This window comes from Jaculus jaculus, chromosome 1 (assembly GCF_020740685.1).
Source record: "Jaculus jaculus isolate mJacJac1 chromosome 1, mJacJac1.mat.Y.cur, whole genome shotgun sequence".
Lineage (NCBI taxonomy): Eukaryota > Metazoa > Chordata > Mammalia > Rodentia > Dipodidae > Jaculus > Jaculus jaculus.
The window spans coordinates 323884646-323898151 of record NC_059102.1 but is presented as its reverse complement, the minus strand read 5'-3'; the positions used below and the strand labels follow the sequence as shown (position 1 = coordinate 323898151).

Here is a 13506-nt window from a genome sequence, read left to right as displayed (position 1 = left end):
CTACAGAGTTAATTCCAGGTCAGCCTGGACCCGAGTGAGACCCTACCTCAAAAAAAAAAAAAAATAAAAATTAGCTGGGTGTGGTGGTGTACACCTTTAATCCCAGCACTGGGGAGGCAGAGGTAGGAGGAATGCCATGAGTTTGAGACCAGCCTGAGACTAGAGAGAGAGCTCCAGGTCAGCCTGGGCTAGAGTGAGAGCCTACGTCAAAAAAAAACAAAAAAGAAAGAAAGAAAAACTAACCTCAGGTCCTGAATGTATAGTCAGAAAACTTTCCACAGCAGTCAAAGTACCTAAAAAAAGAATGTTAAAATTAAATTAAATCTAAATTTTTCAGCTAGGACAAGTCACAAACTATTCCTATTCACCACATTTATTAAGCCTGCAACTGATATAATCAGAAAATCTATACATATATATGTATAGAACATAAACATATTACACACACACACACACACACACACGTACAAAAGAAAAACAAGTTGTAGCTGAATGGCAGAGCATTTGTTTAGCATTTATGTACAAGGCCCTGGGTTCAATCCCTAGCACCACAAGAAAAAAAACAAAAAGAACTCTGAAAGCCAAAGGAAGAAATCAACTTTGACAATCATGAAGACTAACATGCATATTTTAGAGGTTTTTTTAAGACTACTAAGGTAAAAGAAAAACAAAATGAAGTATTCGATATTTCTCAAAACCTGACAAAATGAAAGCTGGGCATGGTGTCACACATTTGTAATCCCAGCACTCAGGGGGCAGAGGTAGGAGGATCGCTGTGAGTTCAAGGCTACCCTGAGACTACATAGTAAATTTCAGGTCTCTACCTCAAAAAAAAAAAAACAAAAAAAACCCACAAACTGGGCATGATGATACACACCTTTAATCCCAGCACTTGGGAGGCAGAGGAAGGAGAATCGCCATGAGTTCAAGGCCACCCTGAGACTACATAGTGAATTTCAGGTCAGCCTGAGCTAGAGTAAAACCCCACCTCAAACAACAACAACAACAACAAAAATCTGACAAAATGGGTCAGGCATTGTGGCTCACTCCAATAATCCCATCACTCAGTAGGCTGAGGTAGAAAAACTCCTCTGAGCTCAAGGTCATTTTAGAGCCACACGGTGAGTTCCAGGTCAGTCTGGACTAGAGTAAGACCCTGCCTCAAACAACAATCAAAAGCCACTGGGTATTAAAATTTCCTACATTATTTTCTTTTGGCTTCTAATTTCACAAGCAAGATTAAATTATAGCTATTTTGTATATGTGCTATTCTTTTTAATATTTTATTTATTTATTCATTTGACAGAGAAAGGGAGACAGAGAGACAGAGAGAATGGGCAAGCCAGGGCCTCCATCCACTGCAAACAAACTCCAGACGCATGTGCCCCCTTGTGTATCTGGCTAAAGTGGGACCTGGGGAACCGAGCCTCGAACCAGGGTCCTTAGGCTTCACAGGCAAGCGCTTAACTGCTAAGCCATCTCTCCAGCCTTCATGGTTAACTTTTTAATACAAAACTGACACACTTGCCAGGCATGGTGCTGCATGCCTTTAATCCCAGCACTCAGGAGGCAGAGGTAGGAGGATCACTGTGAGTTTGAGGCCAGCCTGAGACTACATAGTGAATGCCAGGTCAGCCTGGGCTAGAGTGAGATCCTACCTTAAAAATAAATAAAATAAACAAAAAACTGATACAGTTTCCATAAATTATAGAACAATTTATATAGACTGGACTGGAGTTATCTGTTTCACATCATTTTATAAATGGACACAAAAAATATTCATGCTGGGCACAGTGAAACATGCCTTTAGTCCCAGCACTCAGGAGGTTGAAGTAAGAGGATCACTATGAATTTGAGGCCAGCGTGGAGCTTCAGAATGAGCCTGGAATGAGTCCCTGCCTAGAAAATACAATAAATAAATAAATAAGTAGAAAAAAAAAGAAAGAGAAAACATAAACAAACAAAAAAATTAATGACAAAGCAGTGTGGTGTCTCAGGTTTATAATCTCAGCACTTTGTAGGCTGAAACAGGAGGGTCTCTGACAGACCAATATGAGTGACACAGAATGAGATCCAGGCTCAAAAACAAATAAAAATAGGGCCAAAGAGATGGCTCAGTGGTTAAGGCACTTGTTTGCAAAGCCTGACAGCCTGGGTCTGATTCCCCAGTACCCTTGTGTGGTGGTTTGATTCAGGTGTCCCCCATAAACTTAGGTGTTGTGAATGCTAGCTCCCCAGCTGATGGATATTTGGGAATTAATGCCTCCTGGAGGGAGTGTATTGTTGGGGGCGGGCTTAAGGGCTTTATAGCCAGTTTCCCCATGCCAGCGTTTGGCACACCCTCCTGTTGCTGTGTTCCACCTTACGTTGGCCAGGGGGTGATGTCCACCCTCTGCTCAGGCCATCGTTTTTCCCTGCCATCGTGGAGCTTCCCCTCGAGCCTGTAAGCCAAAATAAATCTCTTTTTCCCAGAAGCTGCTCTTGGTTGGGTGATTTCTAACAGCAATGCGAACCGGACTGCAACAGTAAAGTGGTACCGAGGAGTGGGATTGCTGCTAGACACCTGACTGTGTGGCTTCGGCCTTTTGAAGCTGATTTTCAAGAGGAATGTGGAAGGAGTTGAAACCTTGGCCTAAGAGATGCCTTGCAGTGCTGTAAGTACAGCTTGATGGTCTATCCTGGTCAGAGCTGAAAGACCTGAAGGCAGTAAGAACTATGGACTGTGAGGTTTGTTTGGCTCATGAGGGTGAGAAAGAGCTTTGCTTGGACTGGGCTAGCAGTTTGTGTAGAAGCTTGCTCTTGTGCCCATGTCCTGAGAAGTTGTGCAGGGTTGCTTTGTGTAGAAATGAACTGGTGTGTGCAGAGGGATATGGCACAGAAAGGAAAATCTTTGGGTGAACTGCTGCCCGTTCAGCTGCAACTGAGAGATAACAACCTTTGAGACTGGGCTAGCTGACCTGCGCTGGGGCAACAGGAAGAATGTCAGCTCTTTTGAAGGGGCCTGAGTGCTCAAGGAGTGCCCTGTTCTTCAAAGTCTGCTTTATTTCCCCCTAGATTAACAAATTGGCACCTACCTGGTATCATGGAGTATAAAATGCTGGAAAGAGGGTCATTGAGTTTGCAACACGGTCTTGTGTTTTGGAAATGGCCATGGGCAGTGTGAAGCAGGTTTGCTGGTTGCCTGCATAGAGACCCCATGGGGCCATGAGGATGAACCGTGGCTTGCAGTGGAGACCCAGTGGAGATGCTGGGACCATGAGATAGCTGCCGAGGAGCTGCCGGTCCCCATGAAGTTTTCCAGGACTGTGAGTAGCCTAGCTGGAAGGGTGGAATTGGAATGCCAGAGACTCGTTGCTGGTTAGAATTATCGGACTTGAAGATTTGTCACTGGTTTGAGTTGCTGGACTTGAAGCTACAGAGTTTGATGTTTGCCCCGGTTGTTTTGAATCTTGTATTGGTTGAATGTTTCTTTGCTATGCCCAATGCCATCTATTGCAGTGTGAATATTTATTCTGTGTCATTATGGGTTTTTTGAGGTTATATTTTGGTATTATGGCTCAGTTAAAAGATCTTGAACTATGGGGATGTATGAACATCATTGAGATTGATTAAAAACTATGGGGACTTTTAAAATGAGATGAATGCATTGCATTTTACATCATGTATGATTATCAGTTTATGGGGGCCAGGGGCGGAATGTGGTGGTTTGATTCAGGTATCCCCCATAAACTTAGGTGTTGTGAATGCTAGCTCCCCAGCTGATGGATATTTGGGAATTAATGCCTCCTGGAAGGAGTGTATTGTTGGGGGCGGGCTTAAGGGCTTTATAGCCAGTTTCCCCATGCCAGTGTTTGGCACACCCTCCTGTTGCTGTGTCCCACCTTATGTTGGCCAGGGGGTGATGTCCACCCTCTGCTCAGGCCATCATTTTCCCTTGCCATCGTGGAGCTTCCCCTCGAGCCTCTAAGCCAAAATAAATCTCTTTTTCCCAGAAGCTGCTCTTGGTTGGGTGATTTCTACCAGCAATGCGAACCGGACTGCAACACCTTGTAAAGCCAGATGAAGAAAGTGGCTCGTGGTTCTGGAGTTCATGAGCAGCAGCAAGAGGCCCTGGTGTACCCACTCTCTCTCTCCCTTTCTTTCCCTCTCTCCTTGCAAATAAATAAAAATAAAAATATACATGACATTAGTAAATTATATTGTTTTGCTATATTAACTGATGAGTTTTCCCATTCTTAAATGCTTCTTTCTTTCTTTTTTCTTTTCAAGGTAGTGTCTCACTCTAGCATAGGCTAATCTGGAATTCACTATGTAGTCTCAGGGTGGCCTCAAACTCTTGGCAATCCTCCTACCTCTGCCTGCCAAGAGCTGGGATTAAAGACATGTGCTACCATGCCCAGCTCTTAAATGCTTATTTCTATTTACTTATGATGAGAGATAGGGAGAGAGAGAAAGAAAACAGGTGTGCCAGGACCGCTTGCTGCTGTAAAGGAACTCCGGATATATGTGCCAATTTATGCATCTGGCTTTATGTGGGTGCTAGGGAATGAAACATGGACAGACAGGCATTGCAAGCAAATGCCTTTAACTGTTGAGTGATCCCCAGACCCAGTTATTTCTATTTGATAAAATTTAAAAAAAAAAGCTAAGTCCTGTGTTTGGTGGTTAAAACCAAACCTTTTGTTGTTGTTGCAATACTGTAGATTGAACCCAAAGCAGACAAATGCTCTACCTCTGAGCTACGTCATCAGGCCAAAACCTTTCAGTAAATGTGTAAACTGTATATATGTACTAATTCCTGAACAAATTTATAATCATTACCCAAAATGGCTTTTAAGAAATTTACAACTCTAACCACAGCTAAAGTGAATCAATGGACATGTCCTCACTCCAGAGCTGTAAGTGTTCTAAGTTACATATAACATACATCTCAGCAGTGTCAACAGCATCTACTAAAAGTGTTAAACTACTGAAAGCCAAGCACAGTTTTACACTGCCCACCTCTAGCTATGTTTCTTTACTCAACTAGATGTTAGTCATCACAGTTACAAACATGAAGCTCTTCTCTTGTTAACACCAAATGCTGCTAATTGATCAATAATTACCGTTCATCTTATTTCTGGTATATATTACCCCCAGATCTGCTGGAATGGAGTCAAAGCCACTGCTTCCAATGATATAAACCCCTTTTTCTGCAGCTTTCTCATGATACTTCAAATGCATTAGTTCCAGAAACTAAAAAATCCAGGATAAGAATTTGAATCAGACCTAACTTATATTAAAATATTCATCTTTAAAGACAAAGCAATTAAACTGAAAGTGCTAACCAATATGGTTCTTCAGCAAAGGATAACCTGCCATAACATTTTTCACTTATTGGTCAAGTACTGTATGGTACTAAGTGTCAGGGGTTTGGGACAATAATGTCCATGAAACTCAAAGAAGCCACTATTTCCTTTAGAATGAGTTTTAACTATAAAACGAACATTTGTTATAAAAAAAATTATAGGACAAAAAGCAAAACCGCAGATTATATTACCATGATGAACATTACAGACATGTATCATATATAGGGTGATAAGAAAAAAGTAACAAAGGAGAGTGGGGATATCTGTTCAAACCTGTCCCCTATTTGTAACTTTTTTTTAGTACTAGGGACGGAACACAGGGCCTGTACATGTTAGGCCAAGGCTCTACCTTTGAGCTATAGTCCCTTAATTAGCCAAATTCTACAACAGTTTTAGCTTTATAAGAAAAAAAGAATAGTAGAGTTCCCATGTACTTAAAACCCAGTTTCTCCTATTAACATCTTGACATTTGTTATGTAATAAACAGATACTGATACATTATCAATAAGCAAAGTCTTATGTTTTGCAATACTAGAGATTGAACCTAAAACCTCACACATTTCAGGCAAATGCTCTACACTGCAGGTATTATCCCAGGCCCTTGTTTTACTGTTTTCATTTTGACACAAGGACTCAGTAAGTTGTCCAAGCTGGCCTTAATTTTACTCTGTAGCCCAGAGAGGCACTGAACTTTCAATACTCCTACCTCAAATTCCAAACCCTATCTTTCTATTTTTTTGTCTCTTCTTTTTACTATCCATCTTTAAACGGAGTTATCTGTGTTTCCATTAGTGAGTCATAGTGGTTCTCCATATATTCTAGACATTTATTGGGGTTTAGGGAAGTCTTTGTGTAGTTTTGTTTATCTTGGTCTTTTCTTGAGGCACTGGGGATAGAACCCAAGGCCTCATGCATGCTAGGGCAAAACACAGCTCCTACACACACTTTATGCCTATATACAAAGTCTCACTACACTTATCACAGTCAAGGAAAATGACAGAGGGGCAGGTAGGGTTGTCAGGATTATCTCTGCCTCCTGCCCTGTTTTGCAACAAGGAGTGAGGTTGCAGTGAAGGTCTAAAAGAGGTCAGGGGCAGGGGAGGAATGGGGAGGTAAAAAGAGGGTTAACCAATAGGAAAGATGTTATGCATAAGCCATGTGGAAGCCTACTCCTTTGTCAGCTAATTAAAAAGTACATAATTTTTTGTCTAATACTTTTATTCCTTGGCTACTGTGACTCCCTAGAATAAAGAATTTTAAAAATATATACTTATTTGAGAGAAAGAGAGAATGAGAATGAATGGGCATGCCAGGGCCTCTAGCCACTGCAAGGTGGTGCATCTTATGAGTCTGCCTTATGTGGGTCCTGGAGAATCAAACCTGGGTCCTTCAGCTTTGCAGTCAAGCACTTTAACCTCTAAGCCACCTCTCCCGCCCCCAAATATATAATTTTTAAAAAGAGAGTTTGAGCCAGGTGTGGGGGCACATGCTTTTAATCCCAGCACTTGGGAGGCAGAAGTAGGGGATCACTGTGAATTCAAGGCTACCCTAAGACTACATAGTGAATTCCAGGTCAGCCTGGACTAGGGTGAAACCCTACCTCAAAGAAACAAAAACAAAAAGAGAGCCTGGTATGGTGTTGCACATCTTTAACCCCAGCACTTGGGAGGCAGAGGCAGAAGGATCACCATAAGTTTGGGACCACCCTGAGACTACTTAGTGAATTCTGGGTCAGCCTGGGCTAGAGCAAGCACCTACCTCAAAAAAAAAAAAAAAAAAAAAAAAAAAAAAAAAAAAAAGGCTGAAGAGATGGCTTAGTGGTTAAAATGCTTGCCTGAGAAGCCTAAGGACTGTGTAATCCAGATGTGCAAAGTGACAGAAGTATACAACATTATACATGTGCACAAGGTGGCACGCATGTCTGGAGTTAATTACAGTGGTTGGAGGCCCTGGTGTGCCAGTTCTCTCCCCACCTCTCTCACTTTCACTTCCTTGCATTAAAAAAAAAGAAAGGCCAGTCCATTGGGCTTGTATGAAAAAAGAGAGAGAGAGAGAGTGAGTGAGTTTGGGCAAAGGCACCTTGTGGGGGTATATAATGCTGTCCCAGAAGCCATAGATTGTTACAGAAAAATTCCAATGCCAGGAGTAGGATTAGGCCCAGTTCTTCATGAATGTTAAGCATGTAGTCTTTACTGAGCTAACCATCCAACTTCTTACTTTATTTTTTTTTTATTTTGGTTTTTCAAGGTAGGGTCTCACTCTGGTCCAGGCTGACCTGGAATTAACTCTATCATCTCAGGGTGGCCTTGAACTCATGGCAATCCTCCTACCTCTGCCTCCCGAGTGCTGGGATTAAAGGCGTGCGCCACCACGCCCGGCTCCCAACTTCTTACTTTAGATTAAGGTTATATATATTTTTCTGTGATGTTGCAAAGGAACCTAGTTTTCAAAAAGGAATTCATATTGAAAAGGGTTAAGAGATTCTGGAAGTACCCACAACCATTTTAAGTAACTCAGCATATAGCATTTAGTAATGAGAAAGACAAGCACATTTCATACACAAAGGACATGACTAAGCGTGTGGTGAAGAAGGAACTTCAATACCATCGGCTCTCTCCTTCAAGCTGTGAACAGAATACCATGGGAAGATCATCTGTAAGTACTAGAAAGGAGTCTTCAACTTCAAAGTATCTCTAAACATGCTTCCATCTCAAAACACAAGAGCATCACATATGGTTAACTCTATTCTCTTCTTTTTCTTTTACATACCTGAGGCTCCCCACAGATGTCAATGCAGCTTGTATTATTCTCAATACATGCTTTTACTACAGGTTCTCCATAAAAACGATACTGAGGAATAAAGGAAACCAACAGGTTATTCTTACTTGACAAGTTTAATTGAACCACATGCTATTTAATCTTGGAAGTACAGTCCTGATTATGAAATAAAAAATGTTGTAGATCATGGAAAATGCTAATAAAAATTTTTTTTAAATGTTATAGGATGGAGAGATGGCTCAGCAGTTAAAGGCACTTGGTTGCAAAGCCTGATGTTCAATTTCCCAGTGACCACATAAGTAAAGTCAGATGCACAAAGTGGCACATGAATCTAGAGTTTATTTGCAGTGGCAAGAAGCCCTGAAATACCCATTCTCTCTCATTCATCCAGCCAGCCAGCCATTCTCAGTCTCTCAGTCTGCCTGTCTGTCTGTCTCTCTCTCTCCCTCTCTCTCTCTCTCTCTCTGCTTACAAACAATTAAAAAGAAAACCGCTGGGTGTGGTGACGCATGCCTCTAATGCCAGCACTCGGGAGGCAGAGGTAGAAGGATTGCTGTGAATACAGAGATTGCTGAGAATACAGAGTTAATTCCAGGTCAGCCAGAGCTAGAGTGAGACCCTACCTTGAAAAAAAACAACAGATATTTTAATAAGTTAGCCTAAGATAAAGTGAGAGAATAGGATGAGCATACTATACTACTTCTCACTGTTCATAAATAAAGGCACAATGGAATCACATCTATGCTTACCTCTGAGGACAAAATGGAAAGTTTCTTTTAAAAAATTTTTTTTTGCTTATTTTTATTTATTTGAGAGTGATAGAGAGAGAAAGAGGCAGAGACAGACAGAGAGAGAGAATGGGTGCGCCAGGGCCTCCAGCCACTGCAAACTAACTCCAGATGCATGCGCCACCTTGTGCATCTGGCTAACGTGGGTCCTGGGGAGTCGAGCCTTGAACCGGGATCCTTAGGCTTCACAGGCAAGCGCTTAACCACTAAGCCATCTCTCCAGCCCAAAATGGAAAGTTTTATATAAGTAATTCACTTGGGTTAGATCCAAAAGATATATGTATGTATGTGTATATATATATATGTATGTATGTATATATATATTAAGATTAGAGATATTTTATTAAATTATGGATAGAACTTAAGAGAAGGAAGGCAGGCAAAGCTCTTGCTCAAAGAGGCAAGAGGGCATTTTTGAAAATGGAAAAGCCCATCAAGAGACCCAGACTGGGGTCTTTTCTAGGTTCTTAATGTGAACTGAGCTAACCAGCCCTGATGCTGTCAGGTTTCTACATAGGAGATCAGCCTGAATCCTTCCAGAAATCTTAATCCTCCAGAAAAGGAGAACTCCTTTTTAGGGAGAGACTTGGGTTGAGTTTAAGGCAAACTAGACCTAAGGAATTCCTTTAGCAGCAAGAGACAAAGATAAGCCCGACCCTTCTCTGATATCTTGCAAACTGAAAGACTACAAGGACACCCTCAAGGACATTCCTCACTTTTACTTTAGTACCCTGTCCTTGCTAAACTGCCCTGTTAACTCATTCTGAAGTGACTCAACCTGGTATTAAGAGAGTGGGGTGACGACTGATCTGGCTTCCTTGAGTCAAGTGGGGTCATCAGGTATGATAGCAGCTGGGAAACCTCTCCAGTGGATCTATTTAAGGGACCCCAAAAATGCACTGACATAGTATGGGAACAGTCTTAGATAAAGATGTTGGGGAGAAAGAGTATAAACAAGAGGAGTCACGGAGAAGTGACTACTGAGCAAACTGGGATTCTTTAGGGCTTGTAAACTTTTAGGCCATGTAGATTAAAGGTCCAGGTATATGAACTTAGGCTGGCATAGGACCATCTGAATGTGGACTGACCTCTGATTTTCCAGCCAATGCACCAATATGCTATAGGTTAGGGTTCTCTGCCAAAGCATCAATATAAGGGAAATTAGGGTGTCTGAAAATGCCGGTGCCTCTTGAGGCTCTTGGTTAGGCTTCAACCAAGAAGTCAGGGTTCCAGACTGTCATGGTCACACAAAACTTCCACTGAGTCAGTGGCTACCAAGTTCTCATCTTATAAATTCAAAGAGCTGAAATCCACAGATCATAAACTGGGCATGGTGGGGCACTTTAATCCCAGCACTGCTGTGATTTTGAGGCCACTGTGAGACCACACAGTGAATTCCAGGTCAGCCTGACCTAGAGTAAGACCCTACCTCAAAAAATGAAAAATAATTTAAAAAAGATAAATCCACAGATCAGATGGTAAGGTTTAGAGGGATTATATTATTATATACTATAGATACAATTTAAGAGAAGGAAGACAAGAAAGGCTTTCTGGAAATAGAAAAGCCCTTAAAATATTTTTTTTAAATATACAAAAATAGAAGTTTGAGATTAAAAAAGAAGTCAAAGCTCTATTTTCTTTCTGTACTCAATATATCATCTGGGATAACCCTCAGGGTATGTTCATATCTTTAAAATAATTCTCCCATATGCTCAGAGACCTAGAGACCTCGGCTTCAATGAGTCACCTCCAGATCCATTACCTTTCTGTCTAAACTGGTTTCTCCTCTTCCCCTTCCTAGCATATTTTAAGACTAGAGAGAAACTCTACTTCAGACTGCCTGAGGCCCTCTCCCAACATTTTTTCTTCTATACTCAACAAGGGAAGACAGAGACAAAACTGTGCAAATGGCTGTATAACATAGAACACGAACTTCAAAACCAGATTAGATTTTAATCCAAGCTCTGTACTCATTAGCTAGGTACCCTGGTCAAGTCACTTTGCCTATCTGCTCTGCAATCTCTTCATCCAAACACTGGGAATCATAATAGCGTCTCCCTCACTGAGCTGGTCTCATGAGAAGTTAGAGAACACAGACAGCCTGGCACAAAGCAGGCACACACACTGGCCTTACACTTTTTCTGTCATTAACACTATCATCCTGCACACAATCTCAGGTTAGAAATCTAGAGGCTATCTCTCAAACTATTCCCTGTGAAAGCAAGTTTTCTGGTCCATTGCCTTAACCACTTGGCCTTGACTACATGGAAATCAGCAAGTTTTATCAAATCTGTCCCCTAAAAAGTATGCCAAATCAGCTGGGTGTGTTGGCACATGCCTTTAATCCCAGCACTCAGGAGGCAGAGGTAGGAGGATTTCCATGAGTTTGAGGCTACCCTGGGACTACATAGTGAATTCCAGGTCAGTCTGGGCTAGAGTGAGACCCTACCTTGCAAAAACAAAATATGTCAAGTCAGTCGCCTCCCTTTCTACATCAGAAATTTGGCCCATACTTTTATCACCTGTCACACTTGAGAAATCAGAATCACAATTCTTGATTTCAGAGCAGACATTTCTTCCCTGAGAAGCTTAGAGGTCAAAAGTGCAATCCTGTTCTCAAAGCTCTATGCTCTAATCTAGTACACCCCCAGGTAGGTGTTTTCTACAAATAACCCAACTGGTCTCACAACAGCCAATGTAGCCCCATTTTCAACAAAATACTAAACTGTTGTTTTAGCATGAAAAAATTGATGCCACTTTTCCTTTTGTACCACTGCTATATCTACTCAAAATCTTTCACTAGCTCTCCAGTGTTAAACTTCTCATATTTTCACAACGTTCTCAAGCATCATGTCACACCACAGCCCCTTAATTCCCTCATTCCAGCAGTTTAAACACTGTAATTTTCTAATAAACTGCACTTTCATATGCAGTGGTTTGCTCCCACTACCTGAAACACCCTCCCTCTATTCTACATTGTCTGACTAACTCCTGGCTGTTACAGCTTTAGGGCCATTTCACATGTCTCAGCTAGTGAATCACGGTCCTTAGGCCAACTGGTTGGTTAATCCACAAGTACTGGCAAGCTACAGCAAAGCATTAATAGTTAAAAATCGAGGCTCCATATGGAAAGACTATACATTTTTCTATTTGCCACAACCTGTCTATTCCTTATGCTATTTTTGTCATACCTTGCCTACTTCTCCACTGCATAGCCTGAAGTTAAAAGTTCCCACTAACTTATCCCAACTTTATTATGCTGTTAAGATTTTTCTTTAGCTGAGCGTAGAGGCACACACCTTTAATCCCAGCACTCGGGAGGCAGAGGTAGGAGCACACACCTTGAATCTCAGCATTCAGGAGGCAGAGGTAGGATTGCCCCAAGTTTGAGGCCAGCCTGAGCTAGAGTGAAAACTGACCTTGAAAAACAAAACAACAACAAAAAAAGTTTTTTTTGTTGTTGTTGTTAATTTAGTCCCCTGCATTTATATAAATTGGGAAAGTCAGAATCACAATCCTTGATTTCAGACCAGATATTTCTTCCCTGGGAAGTCACTTAACTTAGAGATCAAAATTGCAATCCTGGGCCGGGCGTGGTGGTATATGCCTTTAATCTCAGCACTCAGGAGGGCAGAGGTAGGAGGATCACCGTGAGTTCGAGGCCACCCTGAGACTCCATAGTGAATTCCAGGTCAGCCTGAGCCAGAGTGAGACCCTACCTCTAAAAAACTAAAAAAAAAAAAAAAAAAAAAAATTGCAATCCTGGGACTGAAGAGAGATGCTTAGAGGTTAAGGAGCTTGCCTGTGAAGCCTAAGGACTCATGTGCAACTCTCCAGGTCCCATGTAAGCCAGATGCATAGTGATGCAAGCATGCAAAGTCGCACATGCACACAAGGGGATGCACACATCTGGAGTTCAATTCCAGTGGCTGGAGACCCTGGCATGCCAATTCTCTCTCATTTAAAAAAAAAAATTCAATCCTGTTCTCCAAGCTCTATGTTCTAACCTACTGAGTGCTTGAATTTAAGGTGGGTGCTAACCATGCCCAGCAGTTTTGAAATTTTTATTCTAGAAGCTTAGTTTCCAAATATCTTGCCAATTGTGATGGCTTCTTTTGATCAGTAAGTACCATTAACAATAATCTTGTAAGAAGCCAGAAGTCTGGAAGCCATCTCATTCATGTGTAGCAAGAGTGCTACTATGAGCTATACCTGTAATCTCAGCACTTGGGAGGCAGAGGCAGGAGGATTGCTACAAGTTCAAGACCAGCCTGATCTCCATAGTGAATTCCACTTGGCCAAGGCTAATTGAAGAGATCTTGTCTCAAACAAAAAAGTATGTATGTATGTACATTTTATGTATGTTTGTGTGTCTGCATGCACACACACACACCCTGAACCCAACAGCTTCTTTTTTTAAAAAAATATTTTGCTGGGCATGGTGGTGCATACCTTTAATCCCAGCACTAAGGAGGCAGAGGTAGGAGGATCACCACGAGTTCAAGGCCACCCTGAGACTCTATAGTGAATTCTAGGTCAGCTAGGGCTAGAGAAGATCCTAACTCAAAAAACCAAAAATAAATAAATAAATA

The 13506-nt window shown here is 41.6% G+C and overlaps 1 protein-coding gene across 1 annotated transcript in view; it reads right to left on the bottom strand.

The window, feature by feature from the left end:
- The window catches only part of Sccpdh (saccharopine dehydrogenase (putative)), a 37231-nt gene that overhangs the window by 17310 nt on the left and 6415 nt on the right, over positions 1-13506 (bottom strand). Inside the window, exons 3-5 of the mRNA XM_045141494.1 lie at positions 8118-8198; positions 5106-5235; positions 244-293 (exon numbers count right to left, since the gene is read on the bottom strand). Of these exons, the coding sequence (XP_044997429.1) occupies positions 244-293; positions 5106-5235; positions 8118-8198 (261 nt within the window). The remainder of the gene's footprint in view (positions 1-243; positions 294-5105; positions 5236-8117; positions 8199-13506) is intronic.